At 36.5% G+C, this 21,936-nt stretch overlaps 1 protein-coding gene across 3 annotated transcripts in view; it reads left to right on the plus strand.

Annotated features, from left to right (window-relative positions):
• WDR64 (WD repeat domain 64) overlaps positions 1-21,936 on the plus strand; it is a 68,005-nt gene that overhangs the window by 1,074 nt on the left and 44,995 nt on the right. For all 3 annotated transcript variants that reach the window (XM_040060224.1, XM_040060222.1, XM_040060225.1), the window contains exons 2-10: positions 5,411-5,570; positions 7,045-7,196; positions 7,899-8,029; positions 10,885-10,984; positions 11,523-11,626; positions 14,122-14,151; positions 18,506-18,613; positions 19,813-20,027; positions 20,551-20,685. In XM_040060224.1, the coding sequence (XP_039916158.1) occupies positions 7,046-7,196; positions 7,899-8,029; positions 10,885-10,984; positions 11,523-11,626; positions 14,122-14,151; positions 18,506-18,613; positions 19,813-20,027; positions 20,551-20,685 (974 nt within the window). In that variant the 5' untranslated portion in view covers positions 5,411-5,570; position 7,045. The remainder of the gene's footprint in view (positions 1-5,410; positions 5,571-7,044; positions 7,197-7,898; positions 8,030-10,884; positions 10,985-11,522; positions 11,627-14,121; positions 14,152-18,505; positions 18,614-19,812; positions 20,028-20,550; positions 20,686-21,936) is intronic.

Genomic DNA, 21,936 nt, shown 5'->3' on the forward strand with positions numbered 1-21,936 from the left:
TAGGAACAAAGTCATAGGTCAGAAAAATTAAACACTGATTAAAGTAGCTATTCTTACTGATGTTGTCTTTACTTATGAACCATTTTGTTAAATCCCTCATATATGATGTAATCAGTAATTGAAACTTACTTTAAAAAGCTAGTTCAGTCTGTTTCTTCATCACTGGTCAACAGGGCGTTTCTCATTGCAAAGGATGGAGCAGCTTCCTTTTGCAAAATCAGTTATATGCTTTTTACCATAAAAGCTGTAGTTACAGAACACGTGACCTTCTAGAATTTCTGGTAATAAACCACAGTACTTGAGCATCAGTTTTAGGGAAGACATAATTTTGTCTTTCCTCATCCACAGATAGAAACTTACCTGTACATGACAGACCATGTGCAAAAATGTGATGTCAATGCACAGTTATGGGTTTGTTTAGAACAGTCACAGCATTCTAAAAGTCTGACATGACTCAGCCAAATTAATACTGCACCTCACTGAGAAAAAGACGTCTCTATCTTCTGCCTATAAAGGCAAATCTTAATTGGTGTATCTTTTTATCCCTGCACAATGAAAGGAGAGAAAAGGTGGTAAGAAGAACAGGAAAAATTTAATGTAGCGAGTAGTACATGCCAGAAAACGTAGTTTCCACTGGCAGATTCCATTATATACTTAGGGATTCCAAGGGGTAATTCACTACAGCACCTGCCAGAAGTACTCCCTCTAGATGTCTTTGAATTTATAGAAGAGAACCCATAACTTGCATTTTATAAAGATCATATCTCAGAATTCTTGGTTTGCTTTTTCATAGCAAAACTAAATAGATTCATAGATGTGCACTCTCTGCAATGCTTTATTTGCAAAGGCCCCATTATTAATAGTGTCAAATTGCTAATGTTATTTTAGTGGTCTTGGATACTTCATGAACAGAGTTCCTTCCATTCATCTTCCATCCAGTGTCGCTTCTCATGAGGCAAAACAAAAAGAAATGCTGTTTTATTGTATCATCAGGTCGAAGGCAAAGCTGGAAACAGAACCCTGGCCCCAGTCCTAGTTCAGATTCTGTTTTACCTAACTCACTCTAGAACTAATGCAGCTATGGTTTTAATAATCTAACTAATTTTTTAGTCAATCCTTTTCTGCTGCAAAAAGAGTTTTACGTTTCCTTTTACCACTGCATAAAAGGATAGAGCAGAACCCATTTGTAAAAGTGTGTGTGTGTGTGTGACTTACTGGAAGTGCATCAAAGCATTAACATGTATGCAGCTTTGCTCATGGGATTAAAAACGTACAACAAGAAGCAGGAATAGAAGGTCCCCAGTCCTGTACTACAGAAACAGTCCCTGAAACTCCCAAGGACTTCCTAGATCTCTTCTGCAGCAGTCCTTTTCCTTTTGGCTTGTTGTCTGTCATGCACAATTCACATGGAGTGGAAGAATATCTTGGTTGTAAATTTTCAGGTGGCCAACATATGCTTACACAAGACAAACCTTAAAACCCCACCTTGGAACTAATAATTCACAAGTAGCAAGTTTGCAGATGTCTGAGACTGTCTTCAAAAGTTTATAGTAGTTAGTAATTCAGAACGCTTCAGCACACCAGAGCATTGAGTGTCACAAGTTAGAGCTGAAGGATCTGAAGCAGAGTAAATAAACTTTCAAAGTCACTGCTACTCTTTAAGCCTGGGTAGAAATACAAACCACAAATATGACTCCCAGTTGTAACTGCACTATTAAAAATGTTAAATGTGTGGGCTTTTGTAGTGAGAACATTGTGGGGTGGGAAAAGAGTGTTTTAAGGCATTCAAGAGACCTATTTCATTTTATGTTCACTGACTTACAAAGCTCGTGTTGCATTAACTCATTTTCTCTGTTCTCTGTCTTCTGATAGTGTGCCTTTGAAGTCACAGGCTCTTTCCCATCTTTCCTGACTAGCAGAGAGCAAGCAGGAAAGTCAGGCTTTTGTCTGTATCAAATACATTTTAATATTTAAATTTTTATTTAATTTTTAATTTACATTTTAATAAATAGGAGTCAGATAATGCTGGGTTTTGATGCCTATTTTGAACTTGGTAAGCTTATTATTTCAAATGGCATGGTATAGAGCCAGAATGCAGGCTGCTCAAAACCAAACCAAACCACACTTCCCAAAAACTCTAGCTACCTAACTTCAGGTTTTTTTAGTGTTCTCCTGGCATTGTTTTTTCTTACATTTTGTTTTTGCTATTCTTTAGCCTTAGAGGCAGAAAGCCAAGTGATTATTTACTGTATCTATATATAGGGTATATCTGCTGCAGGGTATATCTACAGAACAAGTGTGAGTTTGTAGACAGAAGAAACCTTTCATCTATTGCCAACCTCTTGGCATTAAAACAAGGCTTTTAATATAGATCTACACTTGTTGATAATGCAATTTTTAAGTAAAATAAAAAATTAAAATGCACAACCCAAATGGCAAAGGTTTAAAACCAGGGCTTCATCTTGCAGAATTTGTAATACTACCTGTATAATCTAGTCCATATTAGGATAAATTAAATCTAAATCATAAAGCAGATAAAGCGCAAATGTTGCAAGAATGTGGGAATATCCTGGGCTGAGAGAAGTGCTTGGCTCAGACACAGTTCACTGAAGCAAGCACAGGTGCTTTCAGCAGGGGAGGGGGACCCAAGCAGGCAGTCCTGAGAGGTGATGGCCAGCAGTCAAAGCATCTGTGCTGCAGCTGGGCGTTGGCTGCAGCCTGTTCCGTGCTGTGTGAGCTCTGACACATCTGGTGTGTACCTGACACGTGTACAAAGAGCTGTACTAGCTGCAGGTGTGATTCATCTCACCTAAATGATGCATTTGAAAGTCAAGCACCTAAGACCAGTAAGATGAATCACCCTCTGGAAGTGTTTATTGACTGGCACATAAGATGACTTGAATAATTAACTTTTAGATGCCTAAGTTAGATGAGGTGAACTTCATCTTGGCTAGAGAAACCTGTGTGAGACTGTGCTGTGTGCTCAGGCAGCAGATGCATGTTGATGCCTCTGTGGCATTTGTTTCTTGCAGAGTAGATTAAAAGAAGTGGTGATACATGCTTGTGCCTGCTGACATCATACTGTCCTTGGTTGTACAGCTTATAGGACAGCCTGAACTCTAAACACTAGCATTGTATAACTGTTATAAAACCAGCAATACCCATTTTTGCAATAACACTATTAAATTTGTTTGTAGTATAAACTGGTTACTTTTAAGGAAAAACCCTGCATAGTAGTTTGCACTTATGCTGCAGCTTCCTGTTAGTGTGACAAACATAAAGTGAAAGTGTTTACAAACTCTCTGCCTTGTCGTTTTCCAGGGCCCAACATACAAATCAATATACAGTTCATAAGAAATAGAGGTTTTAAAACTATCACTTGGTCATTTCAGCTGCACTTTTTAGCAAGGAGTGCAATACTGTTTGTGGGGTGTTAGTAACAAAAGAAAAGTGAAAAATTGAGCCAGTAGAAAAAAAGAGTGAGCTAATGTAAATGTCAACATGATAACACCCCTTAAACACTGTTCCGTAGAAGAAATTAATTTTTTACAATGCTAAAATTTATTACTTACCCAGCCCCATCCTGGTCAGAGAGTTCATTCAGTCTAAACTCAAGCAGCTCTATCCTGATTCAACTTAAATGCAACCAGATTTAATGGGATGTTTATAAGGAAGAAATAGCAAAGGATGGGTAAGCTTATCAAAAGAAAGCATCTTCAGGGACTAATTTTTTTTTTTTTTTTTTTTTTTTTTTTTTTTTTTTTTTTTTTTTTTTTTTAATGGTTGGACTTTATCTGGACCAAAATCAGAGTCAGGAACAAAGTCTTTTATGTCGCAGAGTCTCTTTAGGGACAACTAAGACCAGTTTAGATCCACTGTGTGATCCACTTTGGGCTGTTCTGAACCATCATTTTACCTGGGGAGAATTTGCTTTTGCATGAGACCACCAGGAATGGTGACTGACAGCCTTGTACAGGGAGGAGAGGTCTATCACCTTTGCTGTTTGTCTGCTTCAGTAGGTTTGGGTTGAATTACATGGTCAGAATTTTAAAACTTGCATGGCATTTCATAGACTTAGGGTAGTTATTGAGATAAAGATTGAAAATTATTGATTTTTCAAATGAGGTGCCAATCCTACAATGAACTTGCTGCAGCCCTTCTTTGCACCCATACAGACATATCATTATCTTTGTATCTGAGAATTTCCAATAATTGAAACTAATAAGATTATGTGGTAAGAAGAGTTGAGAGAGTCAACTTCAGAATAAACATCAATTATATCATAGTCCATATCCAGTGCTTTCCACACTATCAGTATGGGAGACAGTGAAAGAAATGCTTTTCATTCAGTTAATGCTACTGTAGGGCTACTGATGCAAGGACTTCCTGACTCATCAATTAAATATTGAATTTGCCTTTTAGACTTCGCTTATCTTCTAATGCAATTCCTATCTTCTCTACGTTTTTTTTTTCAGTCCACTTAGTCATCACATCTTATTTTTAAATTGTACTGTACTTTTTTTTTTTATTGTAAACATTGAAGATGACAGAATCAGCTGGTACTGAAAGCAATAGTTCCTCCTTTTGGGTTTCTTTATGTTTTCATTATATTACATAACATGAAATTTCCACATGGGTTTTTGCAAGGGAACAAAACATAGCTTTCTGTTCTCAACCTCTCTATTCTGAGGATGGATGCTAGTACCCTTTATGAACCTTAAACCACTGATATTAACTGAGAAATGCAAATATAACCTGATGTCATACAAGCTTAGATGAGAGAGACTTGAAAAATTAATCAACAGGAAGCACCGCTTAGCAAGAATTCAGCTGGAGGCAGTATGTCAAATACACCACAACTCTGACCAGGATATAGTATCTGACCAGCCACTGAGTACCATGACACACAAAGGAAATACTTTCCTGGAGAATTACTGTTGGAAACGGCAAAAATGTATCCTCAAGCTATCCCTCCCTTTTCCAGGCATCATTGCTGCTTTTCTCTGCCAAGCTCTTTTCCTTATTCTAATCAAAAGAAATGCTCATTTCAGTAGAGCAGAAGTACCCAGAAACTTTTGGGTTCTTCCTCTTGAAATGAGAGAATCCCAAGCTGTTGGATTGCTTGTGTTAGGTAGGTTAGGTATCATGAGACACCACTTTCCCTGAAGAACTACGTATTTCATGCAGAGATATTTCCATACATTATTTTTAGTAACTTTTTAATACCAATTAGATGCTTTCCCTATATGTTTCAAAAATGTTTAGCTGATATGCTGGGGGTGTGTGAAGACTGCTGTCTTTATTTGTTTTGTTTTCTTTGAAGTGACTGGAATTTCTTGAAATGTGCCTGTTTGATATCAATCCTCTAGACTGCCATGAGAAAATGTAAAATATAATTTCTCTATTTCAGGTACAATCTCCACATAGCTAAGACTCCACACTCAGGAATTCAAGAAAGCCTTACCCAGTAAACCTGGCATCATCCTTGGATGAAATAATAGCAAAGTGCATCTGGAGATCCGTAGCTGAAGAACAATACAAAGAAATTGATTACTGTGGTCTACAGAAAAGTGAGTTTAACAAATAGTCTGAAATTCATCATTTGCCTATATGGTACTGATGCCTTAAGTTTTAGCTTTCATATTTTCCAGATTCTGTACTGCATTAGTATATAACTCCAAACTTCATATAAAGTGTTAGCAAGTTCTCTTCACAATTTATTTAGGCAAAACAATCCTTTTCCAGCCCAAGAACCGAGGACACCATTGCAGCTACAGGCCCAAAAAGTATAAACAGCGGTGAATTGAGGAGAGCAATCTGGGAGAATGGGACTTCATAACCTGAAGCTGTAATTGGACAATTAGCCCCAACATGTAAATGGATCAAAACTTGAAATAGTTGAAAACTCATGACCGGTTGTCTATCTTAGGTCCATCTTGTCTAGAGCCACAGCTGGGCTGTTGTTCTGCCCAAAGTGTATCATTTCAAGGCCTTTTCAATAAATACTTGCTTTATTCCCTTAACACTGTCTAGTCTCTGTTCCAGGTAGCCTCTCAAGGCATCAATATAGCTCAGTAACATGGCATCAATATTGCTTAAAGATATTGGAAAGATGAAAAATGTGGATAAGAATGACAATTATATTGAAACCCAAAGGAAAGGAGAGGTAGTTCAGGTACAAAGGCCCTTGGTACGAGAATGTACCAACTAAATTAGTGAAGATATTACAAGAACTGCTGAAAGGAAGCATAAACCACACAAAGAGGGTTACATTTTAACAGTTTGTGCAATTACCCTTTGAAAGAAACATGTTGGATTCTCCATCTTTTTGTGTCTGAAGATCCACACTTGACACCTTACCACAAGTTATATTTAAGAACAAAGTTTTGGGCTTAGTGTAGTGATAAATGGCTGATATTTATTGATCTGTTACATAGAGGAGGTGAAAGAAGAGCTAAAGATCAGATTTATCCATGCAATTAATACATACTAAATGCTCTTCACTCCTTCAGCTCTCTCCCCAAAAAAAGTGTTACTTTTAGTGTTATTTAGAAAAGTGTTACTAAAAGGCTAGGGGGAAATACCTCTTTGGAGACACTCAAAAACCACCTGGATGTGTTCCTGCGTCACTTGGTCTAAGTGACCCTGCCTTGGCAGTGAGGTTGAACTGTATGATCTCCAGAGGTCCCTTCCAACCCGAACTACTCTGGGAAAAAAAGGATGAAGTCTTTCTGTCACCAATTACATGAGATAAAATGGAATAATCTCGCATGCCAGGTTACTTAGTGATGCTGGTTCATGGCCTGGGGGCACTGAGTGAATAGGATTCTGTGATATGATGGGATATTTTGACATCCACAGTTCACTACACTGTTTTCCATCTTGAGATGCTAAGCCAGAGTCTCCTCTTTTTTATTATGTAATGTTTGGTATACCTGTCATGCAGCTGCATCTCACGTGAACTCACATGGGAGTTAAAGGAACAAAGCAAGGTTTGGACATGGCTGTAAAAAGAGCTCTCCCTCTTGTCTTCTGTTAATAAAGGATGTCTGGAAAGAAGGCTCGTGATAAGGAGAGTTGCTCTGCTCTTGAATTGATTGATTTCAAGAATGCTTTGGAGCAGTTCCAGAATCTAGTTGAAAAAATGATCATCCAGAAGACCAAGGAGAGTTCAGGCTTGTATACTAAAGATGGTGGTAAGAGATATTAATTCAGATGGAATAGTGTAATTTTCACATGGAGAGAACATATCATGGAGAGATAATAATTTCCTTCAAAATAATGTTCTAACTGGAACTTATTGACTTTTACAGACAATAGAGATAGTGTACTGTGAAAGTTCTTTTTTCCTCCTGTTAGGATTTCTGGCCAAATTATAAGGCCATGGTGATCACTCAGAAAATATACTTGGTGGAGTTGCCACATACAGTTAGCATGATACTAACTTGTTTCCATAAAAGCACAAACTTGATTAATTATGTAAATACAGTTACAAATTGTAAATAATGGGGGTAAAATTTTGCTTTTCTCAATGCAAGTGGCTTTTGCTTCTTGAAAAGATAAACTTTATCCCACACACCATTCAGGTTCAAAAAAAAAAAAAAATCAGAATTATGGTAAGTAAGGGAAGAAAAAAGAAGTGAGAAAATTTTATCTATCCTTTTATCTGTTCCCTCATGCATTGTGTCATGCACTGTAAATTAGATAGCTTTGAAAAGAGCAAATATTTAAGACTGATTTTTTTTTCTTTTCAAATGCTTTACTGAATACAATGTGAGAAGCTGGAACTTGCATGCTATTGGTATTGAAGGAGAAATAAAACCAGAGGTAGGGTGGATAAGAAAGGAATCTGTAGCTTGCCAGTTTTAAATTGTGTGGACATTGTTCCTCCCATACAGACGAGATAGACTATGATAAGTTCCATACAACCACACGAACACTTTTTGGTCCAGCAGTCAAGGATCAGAATGTTCAAGCCTTTTTCAGGAAGATTATGAGCAACCCTGATGAAAGGCCAGAATGGTTTGAGGTAATTTCTGAAGTTTTCTTAAATATGACAAATTAATTAGAACTTTAAATGGTGACAGTATTTATCTGTTGATTGTGTGTTGTTCATGAGTCTGTTGTTCTTGAGCTCTGTGGCATAATGAAGCGCTCTCTTATTATTTATCCTATCTGCCTGAAGCCTGGGTGTGTTCAGGTCTTCGGAAATACTTCAGTGATGTGCATTGTCCTCAGGCTTCTTGACAAAATGCAAAATCTCTTATGACTACAGTAAGCCATTTATGCTCTGAAGATAAGTCTATCTTTAGCTAAACCTTCAGAAATGCTTACTTTTTTTCTCCTTTCCTCTCTTTTCTCTTACCTCTGCTTCCTTGCCTTTCTCTTCCCCATTCACAGCATAAATCTGACCCTTTAAATATGGCGTGTTAAAGGTAGAGTGGCATTTTAGTAGAGCTTTTTAACCAGAGAATTCTGAATATATTATTTAGTCCTGTAGATGAATGAGATATTTGCAATCATTTTTTCAGTCTCTAATGATGATAAACAGCAAATCTTTGTAAAAAGCATGTAAGAGTGAGATAACAGTGAAACAGTAGATGCAATTTACCCTCTTCACATCTGTCTGCACTTATCTTAAGGTTTTCCTCTGCCAGAGCTGCAAACGCACTCTGTGTTTAATATCTCTTCCTGGATTTTTAATCTATCCATTTGCAAGTTATTTCTGAATCCACCTTAGAAAGTTATCTCCATAGCACCCAGTTTTTCACATTTTGTGAAAAAGTACTTTGTCAGGGTTTTTTTTTTTTAACATGGCGCACTATTTTATTTGCACGTTATGAGAAATGAGCATTTGCTCTACAAATGTGTCTTTTATTCAGGTATTTCCCATAGGTAGTGTTTCAAGCAACAGTTCTATAAAAATTATTGATTCTTAGATTGCTTGAGCCAATCCTTATCAAGAGCAAGAATCTTATAAGGGTCCTTATCCTTATCCCATCATCATGTATTACTGCAGGACTTTTTTGTTTGTTTCTTACCCAAAGACAGAATTGTGCAGAACAGACATAACTCCCAGTACACAGTGACTTTGCTGTGATAGCATAGGAGTATTGTATACATGGCAAATCCTTGCCAGACTTAAAGTCTTACGGCAGGGTATTAGCAAGTAATGTGAACTATAAATTTGTCTGCATATTTACATTTTATGTTACTCTGGGACATCATGCTAATATTGGAACCTTGAAGATACCCAACACCTCTTCCTTACATGTTATCAACAGCTGCTATCAAGTGATTTCCTAATATCATCCCAAAAGCAATGTGTTCAGCCATTTCTATTTGATAAGTTTCTGTATGGGAACATTTCTGGCTACTACCTTCCTTAACCGTTGTTTTTACTTACAGTGTCACATTATTAATGGATTTGGCTCATGTCAGCCATTAAAGATTTCCTTCAAGTAGGGGTTGGGGCAAATCTGGAAAGTAGGTCACAGTCTGAGGAACTTACTGTCCTTAGTTTAGGGTGGCAGAACAGTAGCAAATTGTATTTGGGCTCATTAGTTTATAAGAGAAGTAAGGGAAGCTCTGTGTGTTTGCCGGAGTGAGGATCATTTCCTCCAAAACCTTATTGAGTTTCTAATGCAGACTAGTTACCGAATTACATAATTACATAAATAATTCGGCTACATAATTACACAAGCAAGCACAGTATGGGGTGTAATAAAAGAAGTGAAGCCCGTTTAGTTTCCTTTTGAAATCTGTGCATGATTTCCTTGGTTTAAAATTCCCCAGAACCCTTTCTGTAAGCATTTCTCAAATTTTACCAAGTGTGAGCGGACTGATGAGAGTCTTTTAATATGGCTTGCATTTAAACTTTCTTGAAAAATGTGGATGTATGACAGCTAATAATTGTGTATATAGAAAGGAGGAAGGTGTGAAGTGAAAGATAAAGAGTAATGTTGTGTGAGAGTATTTTTTTGAAAGAGGTACATCTGAATCTCTCAAAGAATGAAAATGGGAGCTCTGTTGTATAACATGGAAAACACTGAACTAGAATAAAATACAACACTTTGTCTCTCATCCAAAGGGGCATTGCTTTCAGAATTCATGAAAGGAAGTATATAAAATGTCTATAATATGAGAAAGGAGTTTAAAAAAATCTGTACAGCTAAGTGGGAGTAATTTCCTAAAGAAATTACTAAACTACTTTTGGGTACAGAGCTTGAGATTTGTAGAGCATTTCAGCTGAAAATTTCACACCCTGGAGCAGAAATAAGCTACTTACCTAACTATCCTGTACAGGGATCTTCATCATGTTCAGTACAAATGGAACATTGTCAAACTTAGGGAGATGGCCGAAAAAGGATTTTTTAAACATTGTCTTTATATTACCTTTTTTTTTTTTTTTTCCCCAAGCAAATGGGAATCTCCATATCTTTGTGGAAAAACTCTTCTGTGTAGGCTAAACCACTATGCTGCATTGAATGTCTCAGTTTATAAATATGGAATTGTCTGCCTTTTGTTAGTTTTTGGGTTTTTTTTCTAGTTGAGGTAGATGGAACTGGAAAATAAAAATTGAATATGGTTATTTACCTAGCAAAACTGTACTAACAACTTTAAAAAATAAATGGGCTGCCTTCCTAGAAGCCCTTTGTAGGCTGACTTCTTTACAAATATTGAAGAAGGATTATGCCTGAGTATCAGATCTCAGCAGTCTAAAGTCACTCTGAAGTCACAATGTTTAAAGGAAATAATGTAAGGTACTTTCTCAAGGAATATTAAATTATTAAAATGTGATATAACTATTTGACTTTATACATATATCTTCCAGAAGTAGTTTTGCAATAAATTATTTGTTTAGTTCTATTTTGTTTTGTTTAGATCTTTGGCTGTTTCACAGGAGAAAGTGCTGGCATGTCATCCCCATCAAAAGAAAGCATGGTTTTTCTTGTATCTGAAAAACAGCAGATTACTCATTCAGGTGACATGCTTCATCTTACATCAAAAACTATATTTTTTCTAATGCAGTGTACTGCTCACTTTCTTGAAAGTAGAGTGATAAGATCACATGTCTGTCTTTGCTTATTCACGCTTCTTCTTCTTCCGTGTTCCAAAATACATGGGTTTTTACTAAACATTGAACACTCCATTGCTGCATTTCCCGGCTCTCCATATTCCTAAATTATTTTGATATGATGAATTTTTATGAACCAGACTATTTATTTATGCAGTTACTCATTGTCTTTCTGTATTTTTTGAAAATATGGAGGAAGAACTGGCACATCTAGAATTGATATTAATGATATTTAAAATGCAACATGATTTATTAAACCAGGCATAGGATAATTTATGTTATATTGCTTCACTACCTTGTATATGGTACCAAAATGCATTTCAGGAAGAGAAACTGTTCTTACTATTATAGTCCTATTTGCTTATGTTTTTTCTTACTAATATAGTTCTGTTTGTTTATGTTTTCCATATCTGTAAGATGAAGAGTAATATTTTGTCATTGACAGTTGTCAAGAGAAAAGATGTTATCAAGGGTATAGTGAAGGTGCCCCTTCTGCATCTCACAGTAACAGCCTCTCAGCGAGGAGTGCTAACTGTGTTTAACAAACAGGTAATTCTAAATCAAACTCTTTCATTATTCCATTAGGCAGTACATAGGGAAACTAAGTGGACTGCTATCTAGCTTTCAAATTTTCCCATAAAGACCCTACATATCTTTCTTATCAAGTTAACTTTTTCTATTTTTTTATGTACAGCAGGAAATACACATTGTTCTTTTCAATTATAAACCTATTAGACAGTCTACACAAACTGATAGAAGGTAGAGATGGCTAATAATCTGCATTCTTCATAGAAATTCATTTAATAGAAAATAATCTGCATTTCTGTTTAGAAAGGGTTTCCCTAAATAAAAAAAAAAAAATGTTGTGGGAATTAACTTTTAGATATAGAGTGGAAATCAGAGAATGAACTGTTTTCTACAGCTACTGAAAATATCTAGAATGGACAGAGACAGTTGTTTGCAAAAAAGATTTATTCAATACAGCAACATCTAGAAACTTGAAAGGCATGAGTATTACAACAGTCTGCATGACACTGGCTCACAGTTAGTTCCCTCATCAGTAAAATATAAGGATATCTGTACCATTATAAGTAGAAATTCAGGCTTAAGGTGCTGTTAAACTAAAGTTTTTGCATTAATTACTCAGGTGATTATATTAGTTTAGTATTATGCACCTATAGATGCTATGAGATAGAATGTGCCATACAGGAACTCAGGCTCTCACACATCTATGCGTGCTTTACATTTGTACAATTTTAATGCAACCAATTTCTTAAGTTATTTCAGTCAATGCAGTCAAACTTTAAAGCAACTTTCTAGGGGTTTTAGCTAATTAGTGCATAATTCTTATGATGAGCATTTAAACCAAGAAAGAACTCTTGCAGATTATTAAATAACAAAGCTGTACTGCACTGTTGGTAAATGCTGAAGTAATTTATTTGAAAGCCTGTCCTCCAGAACATTATCCCTCTTATGTACCTATGAAAAATAATTTCCCAAAGTATAAGATTAAAAATAACTCTTCTTCCTACCTCCTACCTGCCCCTGCTATTTTCAAGTTGAATTGCTGCCTTCTCATAGGCTGGGCTGATGTTATCTGACATCAGTGATTGCAATGCAAATGATTTTACACCCAACTGCTTAACACAGTGAATTAGGGACCTAAACTCCCATTTAGAAAACTGTATTCTGAAAATGATTAGGGCATTACAACAGCCTCAAGATGTGCCAGGAGAGGATTAGATTGGATATTAGGAATCATTTCTTTATCAAAAGGGTTGTTAACCATTGGAACTGTCTGGGGAAGTGATTGAGTCACCAACCCTGGAGGTATTCAAAAGAAGTAAAGTAGCTATTGGCAGCATGATCTAGCAGTAGACTTGGCAGTGTTAGTTTTACAGTTGGACTTGATCATCTCAAAGTTCTTCTCCAGCATTAATTATTCTATAATTCTGTGATTCTGTTTGAGGGCTAAGCATTGCTTTCTGCAACAAATGTGGGCCTAATGTGACTCAACACCTGTATACAGCTCTACACCATCAACTACACATTTCTCAGGTTCTCAGACAATACTGCCCTGACCAGCACGTAAGACCTGTAGGAGTAGGCAGCCTTAAGGACACATTTTAGTTATTTTAGATAGAGCCAAGTCTGATACAGCTCATGGAAATCCATCTCTTGGTTAACAATACTCTTAAACTCTGCTCAAAGGCTGTCCATGATGACACCTTGAATCTCACTTCTATGGGACAAAAGACTTTGATCCTAGTTCCTTGGTTTATGAAATGTGGAATTGCTGGGATGAGTATGAGGTGCCATTGGATAATTAGTGATGAGGGACAGGGGCAAGTGGAAATGAAAAATCATCTGTGGGTGTTTCAGAAGGGGAAAGGTTGAAACTGCTTTTGAAAACTTAGTAGTTTTGCTAAAGGACACAGAAGATAACCCTGTCTCTGCTGGATGTTGGTGACACTTTAAACACTTCAGGTTTTGAGCCACATGTTACACTGTCTACCAGTAGTAACCTTTGGTGGAAGATGCTGTACCAATGTGGGTGTTCCTGTTTGCAGCCTGAAATGCTGCCTCTGCCAGGGATTTTGCTGGCACTAGTTGACATGGCAGTGGGCCAGCATTAGCCTGGGTTTCTGTATGGCACATCCTATTTCTCAGAGGAGCTAATGCTGTTCTAGCTGTCAATAACCATTGAAAGTACAGTTCCATCAGAAGACCCGCTGGTCTGTACTCTGCACGTTGTAAAAGTGAGGGGTTTTTACTTATTTTACTCACTTCAACGTCTTGATGTAGAAAACCCTAGCCAAACCAGAAACTATGAAACAATTGTGAAGGAAAGAGAAGTTTTAAGTTCCTCTCAATAAAAAGGGGAACAAACAGTAGGCAGGTTAAGGATCTTTCTCAGATCTTAACCACCTACTCTTTCAGTTAGCAATTATTGTTCTGATCTGCCTGTGAAGAGATAACTTTGTTTGGACTTTTAGTCTAAGAACTACCTTGTTATTGTGACAATGTCTTTCATGATTTTTCAGATGAAAGTTCTGACGACCATTGAAGTCGAGGTAAGTTCTTTTTTGTCTCCTTCCTGTTAAATAATTTTAAGTAAATATCAGCATGTACAAAATTTAAATAATTAGAAACTAAGCATTATTCTAATGCCACCTCTAACTTTGAGACTTCTGCATGATTTTTCATAGGGTGCTGTAGATCAAATAGTTTCAATTTATTCCTTTCAGTTATTGAAACAATTGAGTAAGTTCATTTATTTCCTCTGATAAATGAAACTTCAGAAAAATGCTTATTTTTCTGCCAAATTATCCTTTACCTATTACCTTGTCAGAGTTTTTTATTCTAAAATCCAGAACTCCAATTGTCACTGTAAAATTTAAATAAGTAAATTTTTAAATTTGTTAACAAAAATCAGTTGTGCATTTTGCTAGGTGGATGATTGGCTGCACAGTGTATACATTAAAACCTCACGTTTTCCCTTGTAGTATCACTACAGATTTTAGGTAACGAGCTTCTTTCAAATGACCTGTAGAGACATCAGTCTTAGCAAAGTAACGTGACCTACTGTCCTAAAAGTCGATGTTGGTATCTTGTGCCAGGAGGCAGTGCATTTCATTGGTTCTCTCTTACATACTGTGGTAGTTCTAAAATGCAATAGAAGTACTCCACACCAGAGGAGTACTTCTGAGTAGTGGAGTTGGAGTACTACACTCCAACTCAGAAAACAGCTCTGGGCCTGAGTTGCATTTAATTTATTGCAACAACTAATCTGACCAGTGGAATCAGTGCAGAGAGGTAACTGTGAGAAATATTCTTGGGACCAATTGACTTTTGGAAACTTTGACTAGAATTAGAATTTCTCCTACAGCAATGCTACAGGAGTGAATTTTAGTCGTTCCTACTTTGTTTATAGGAACCACTCTCCCCAGTTCAAGTGTGCTAAGGTAGGATCTCCCGCAGAGCTGCCCGCTGAGGGAAAGAAGCTGGAAGCAGTTGGACTGCTAGCCTGATGCTGCAGTGGGCTGCAGCATCCCTTTCCTTTCTGAGCACTAAGCACTTGTCTCAAGATGATTCCTCAGTGAATATGAAGGGGTTTTTTGCAGCAAAAGTAGGATGATATTTGGCAGCTCTGGCAGTATTAGGAATCATTGAAGAACATCTTTGCCATAAAATGTGTGAGAGAAGGATAGATATGTTTAACATGATGGTATCTGCCCGTATAATGGTGCAATACCATAATTGTTAGGATTATGATTCCAAAGCTGGTAGTTTTAGTATCTGTGAGCGTCCACTTGTTTCAGCTCTGCATCAGATCTGTGTGGACTACCCTGATCTGCTGTCACTGTTGTTACAGGCCACTATCCCATCCTTTCCCAGCTGAGATGTTTCCACTTTTTCAGCTTCTCCTAGGGGCAGGAAGAAGTAGGTTAAAAATAGTTTGGATTCCTCTCTGTCTTTAGGATGGAGGATCATTGCTTTTAGGGATCATTTGATCAGTTGAGACCATTACTGCTGAACATGACAGTCTCTACTGTAGAGTATAAAGTCTTTCAGGGGAAAATCTTTGGCTTCCCAGGGACATTTGACTGACTGGGGAGCTGACAGTTGGTGAAAAGAAAGGAGAAACCCATGCCCACAACCTTATGAAATCCCTCTGACTCTATGTCTGAAAGATTTTATGGTATTTTTTGATGTCATTTCACTTTTGTTGAAGTTATTATATCCACTTTTTTTGTATCAAAGTTATGAAATGATCAGATGGCTTAGTTAAAAATTACCCTTTTCTGCTTTGCGCTCTGCCTTGTCTTATGGAATTGGAATTTTTATCTCCTGTTTTTATTTAAGTATTTGCATTGAATGGTCCTGCCCTTGCTCAATTTGATTTCATCTCATCTTTCCTCTAACCGCTGCTCTGAAAAAAGAATTAAAAGGGCTTTTATTTGACTTGAGGCTCCTGAACTTTTTGATTGTTATTGAAAGATTTTGATGCTTCTAGGATATAATATTTTAAGCTATGTTGTTCTTTAAATATAAATTCACAAACTGAAATGAAATAAAATTCTAGATTTCTTTGAGATAATAAATACCACTTTCCACATGGTTGAAATGTATGATGCTATTAAATTTATTAACTTGGGGATTATTTGAGAGATTTATCTCTAGAATTTGGTCACAATTTTTCTAATGTAAAGCATGCTTGTAAAAATGGAAGCTTTATATTATCATTTATTAAAAATCAAAGCACAATGTCTTATGTGAGTGTAAATCATCCCTCGCCATGTACTTATCAAAGATATGGTGAACAATCCTAGTTGAAAAATTCAGCACCAAATGATCATAATGTACAACTATGAATAGTAGCTTCTGATTAATATCTAAACAGATAAACAGAGAAAGATGACTTTACCTTTCAGGGCTTACATTTCAGTTCTGATCTACAGAAATAACAGTACATTCTTTTTTCACTACAATTATTATGCCATTTTCAACTGTTTTAACATCATCATCAATACTGGCATCAATAGCTAATTGATGAAGCTATCTATTTGTGTGTATTTTCCTGCAAATGAACTAAGGTACTGAATTAAGGATTTATTCAGAGATAAGTTATCAGACTCCAAACCTTCTATCCATTGACAAACACCAATGTGTATAGAGGGTGGTTTACAGGTTGCAACAGTCCTTGTACTCTTATATGCTTTATTCCATTCAGTGTTCTCATTCTTGAGGTGTTTCAGAATAGAGACCCACTCAAGCAGAGTGACAGAGGTCTTGGCCCTGAGGATATTAAGCCAGAAAGACTAAAACACAGTAGTGCTAGAAATAAAGTCCAGTGGACTGCAGCCATCAGAACTTTCCTAGCATCGTGCTAGGAAAATGAAACATGAACTATGGATGCATTTGTTACAGGGATGTTATGGAGAACAGGTCACTTCAAGAAAAACTGATTTCATTTCTTGCTGAGATTATGTGACTGAGTGAAGAGTAGAGGCATAAATATAATACAGTTAATACTCTATGCAATCTTTGTCTTAGCACCACACAACCTTCTGTTTTAAAATATGACCACTGGGGAAAAAAAAAAAACAGTAGGCTGCATTGACTAACAATTGTCCAGCTGACAGGTCGCAAAAATAGTAATCAGCATAGAATCATTGCTGAATGATGATGGGAATACTGGTAGTGAACAAATTACTTCTTTCAAAAAGGGAAATGAAATGTCTTTTAAATATCACTTAGAAAAGCATAAACCGAGCCAATGGATAAGCAAGACAAAGTGAAACAGAAGCTGTATTGAAAAGAAAGAAGGAAAGATGAGCCCTTGGGTGACAGGGTGGAATAAGAACATAATGAAAGGTTGATCTGGTGCAGCCGCCTAGTTAGTCTGTCAGGTATGGCAGCACTAAGAAGAGAAATTCTCATAACCTTAAATCTGAAGCTGAAATCTGTAACTTTGGCTGCATCATCACCAGCCAACACAGCAAATTAGTGACAACTACAAATGTAAAATCATCTTTTCAAGCTGTGTAGTCATTGTTATCTGACACTATTATAAGGACCTCAAAAACCACAGTTAACAAATTCTTCCATAAGAATTACCAAAAAATCCACAAGGCTCTGCAGGACTGATACTTTCCACGTTTGTTGTAGTAAAGGGCACAAAACATCCTTGTAAGTCCATAACCACAGATCCTTAGGAAGGAGAGAAGTTTTTTCCTGCAACAGAGTGTTGATATCCTCTGTCAGGATTTTGGACCCTTTACACTAAGAACAAAACCAGTATTGTGTATGACAATGGAAATAAAAGTAGAAGCATCAGGAGTCTGATCTATACTTTGGAAGAGAAATTGTTTTACATTAATACCTGTATAATAGGAGGTATACTTGAACCATGGCTTAATATGAGCAAATGTAAATATTTGTAAATAGTTGATCTACCTATTGGGGTAATTAAAATTATTTAATAAAGGTACTTATATTTGTAAACATTCATTTCAATTTTGTTTTCATAGCTGAAATTTTGGCTGCCTTTAAATTTCTTTTGTTTCAAACCAAAATGCATCCAGGTAAAAGCTTGATCTGCTTTACTATGGATGTTTTAGCTTAAGCTTTCTCTGCTCAGAGTGCTTTTCCAGAGTGTCACTGCAGATGAACTAACAGTATATGTGTATTGTGTGCAACATTTGTGCCTCTCATTGATAACAGAGGTTGGGCCTGGTGCATCTGTAACTTCATGTATGAGCTATTTCTGGAGTTAGAACTCTCAGTGGAACTAGACCTAGCAGGTGCTAGTGCAGACTATATGTGATTTATGTGAAAATGGTTTAAAATATGTACTTATGTGATAGAAAAGTTGATAAATTTACAGAAAAATCCTTCTTTATCTACTCTTTTTATTTTCTTCAGGATACTGCTTGGATCACTGGATGTGATTACCTGCCTAATCTGAAATATGTTGTGGCTGTAACTGAAAGCACAATCATTCTCTGGGACTATAAATCAAAAGAGAGCGAGGTATTATGCTGGATGAGACAAATGCCAAAATGAAACCTGGAAGTTGATCAGTCTTGTTTCCAATATAGGTTCACACACCTTTGGTCTAACAGGATAAAGGCTTTTAACTTTCAGCTTTGTAGGAACTCAGTGAAGCAGTGCAATTCACATTGAAGGAGGAATAGTGTCTACATGCCAAGTGGGATTATTAAAGTATATTAAAAGTTTGGAAGAAAAAAAGAAAAATTTTTTACTATGGTGCAAACAACCCCCAAAAGAATTTCCTTTCCATGTGTATCTAGTGTGTCTGTGTGCATCCGTGTACCTAAAATGTGTGCATGGGTGTACATCTTGGAATCTATTAAGAATCAAGGAACAGGTTTTACAAGGAATATAACACAGATTCTTTTCGAGGTAACTTCCTGATTTAAAGAAAATATTTCTTCATATCCTGTGTTTTGATTGGGACTTTCTAAGATAAAAAACATTTTGATGTTAATAATGTATGTCCGAATTGTCAAAGTTTTTTTTTAATGTCTTACGCATTTTTGCTGACCCATATCTTAGCTTTTTCTTCTCTTGGAAATTTCAAGTCAGATGAGATGATGAGGAGAAGCAAAGTAATTATTTTTAGGATAAATTTTCTTAGGATTTGATTCCCACCACCCCTCCCCCAATATTAAAAGGTTGCTTCCCAAGCTCAGACATGCCAATTTAAGTCTTCTTGTCAATCCAATTGGACTTCTTGGAGGAGGGCTCAAATATTTATTCTCCACCTATTATTCTCCAAGTTCCCTCCACTCATTACATCAGTGAGAGCTGCAGGTATCCTGTTGATGAATAGGTGCAGCTCTCTTTCAAGACCACAGAAATAATATAGGGACAGTTCTATCTCTGTTACATCTCTGATGTTTCTGTGCTACACAGAGAACTTTGATGCAGTTAATTCCTATGGCATGTGAACAGTTCCCTGTTTTGGTTGGCAAGGATGGTTTCATCGAATAGTAGATGGAGTCCAGCAGTAGAACCAATAAACAGTGTCAGGCAGATGACCCCAAATCCCATTCCATGAGTTTCTGATACCAGGAAACAGCAAGCACAGGGGCACCTTGAAAAAACAAAGTCAAGATTTGAATGCTGATGTAACTAGATAAGCATGATAGATTCAATTTAAGGGCCCTAGTGCAATATCTAACAAACTCTCTTATCATTTTCCACAGAGTGATGGCTTTGTCATCAAACCAATGAAAAACTGTCTGCTCTGTGTTTGTACGGTGACTATGGCAGATAACCTGGCTAAGGATACTATCTTAATGGGAGATGATAAGGGTTATGTTTATCTGCTTACTATTACCAGTGATGATTTCATAATGAAACAATCTAAAGCTGAAAAAGAATCACAGTTTAAAGTCTTGGACTCTGAATCTTTTGACATGTAAGTTGCTTCTGATAAAATATTATCAGTCTTGCCTTGTGTTTTGTTTTTAATTTGGGTTTTGTTTGCCCTAAGTGGAGGATTAGCTTCTCTTTATAAATTAACCCCATCTAACCAAAGAAAATAATTTTTCAGACTGGAGTAAGTATGATTTGCTTGTTGTTGCATGAAGGAAATGCCATCATTTTCAGTAGAAGATTTTACAAGAGCTCTTACAACTGAGAGGATGCAGAATACAGTTCAAGGGGAGAATTCACAATTGCTGCTATCCAGTTTGACAAAGGAATAGCTCTGCTGTACCCAGTGAGATGGAAGGACGATTGTGGCTAGAATAGTGCATGGTTCAACCCCGACTTTCTCTCTGCTTCCGTTTGAGCTGGAAGAGAGGCTCTGTATCTGCCTTGAATATAAAATGTTAGCATTGGTTGTGTATGTAATCTCACAGACAAAATCCCTGTCCATCCACAGATGCACCGCAGTAGTTGCTACTGTAGCCTAATGACTTCTCCGTTTATATCCCTAGTCCTAAACGCAAGCTACATGATGACTGGGTTGGGAAGATTAAGTATTTTTCTGCCCTAAAACGTTTTGGATCCTGCTCCACAGACAGTATTAATTCATTTGTTTTGGATGACATAAAGCGACTGGAGGACCAACTGTAAGTATCTGACATCTAGAAAACAGTAGATCTGCTTTATAACTCTGCTGGAGATCAGTGCCTCATAAGATGTCATCTCGTTATATTGAATCTGCCTTTTCTATTAGCATTGCTAACAAAAAAAAAAATACAGTTGTTTAAATGCTTGAATATTTTTGTGTGCTGCCTTTTGATGTAGGAGAGAACTGTCCATATCTGTTCAGTACTCACAACCCTTAAAATATATTATGTTGACGGTGTTGTCTCCTCCAACTTCTCCTCAGCAAGCAAATTTTAGGTAGAAAATTGATTGGTTCGTTGCACATATGTCTTGTATCCATTCATCTAAAATTTATACCCAGTAAAAAATAAACTCAACTAAATTTAATTTCATTTTATTTTCACAAGTTTGAGTAATACAAGATTAAACTGCGAGCACAATGAGGGCTGAAAAGTGGTTCTACTTTGCAGCAGAAAAGAGGTTTTAAGAGGCCTCCTTATTTGTGCCAAGTCCTTATTCATATGGCTCATCAGTACTATTAGCTGATTTAACTGATTCCAAGCCTAATTAGTCTGTGAATTTAGAAAAGTTTATAGCACAATTAAATAATATAAATTGAATTTGATGTAAGAAGGACCTATAAATAACATATAAATAGGACTTTTCATTCAAATGTTTCAAAAAATTGTAAATATTACAGCTTCTCAATTCCTCTTTGAGGTACATCCAGAGAGATTAATAGATTTTTAAGGCTAGTAGCTACAATTATTATAATGTGTTTTATTTTTTGGTTAACACAGGCCATAAATACAGTAACTTTGGGTTTTCTGAGTATTGCATGTCTGTTGAGGATGGGGAAAGTGAACTATGAAACTTTTAGATTGTCCCAGGTAACATATGTGTCAGCTGAAGAGCTGAGAAATCCTGTGGTTTTTTGTTGGGAGCTTTGGAAAAAGAGAAATAGTTAGAAGAGGAAAAAGACTAAGTCCGCAGAGCTAAAAGTCTAGTCAAAAGAGTAGATGCTACCATCAAATACTTGAATATGGAAGTAATTCAGAATTACTTCTGTAATTGACTACAAATGACTGCAACTATCTTGATAGCTCTTTTTCATTTAATTTCGTTTCATTTCACTACTGGATGTAGTTGTGTCTCCAAATGCAATAAATACTAAGCAGTTTCTCACAACAGTTAGAATTGCACAGCTGTTAAAATGAAATTAATAGTCAAAAAAATACCTATAGATCAAATAATTTTGAAGTGTCCATCTA

The sequence above is a fragment of the Hirundo rustica genome, chromosome 3, assembly GCF_015227805.2.
Source record: "Hirundo rustica isolate bHirRus1 chromosome 3, bHirRus1.pri.v3, whole genome shotgun sequence".
NCBI lineage: Eukaryota > Metazoa > Chordata > Aves > Passeriformes > Hirundinidae > Hirundo > Hirundo rustica.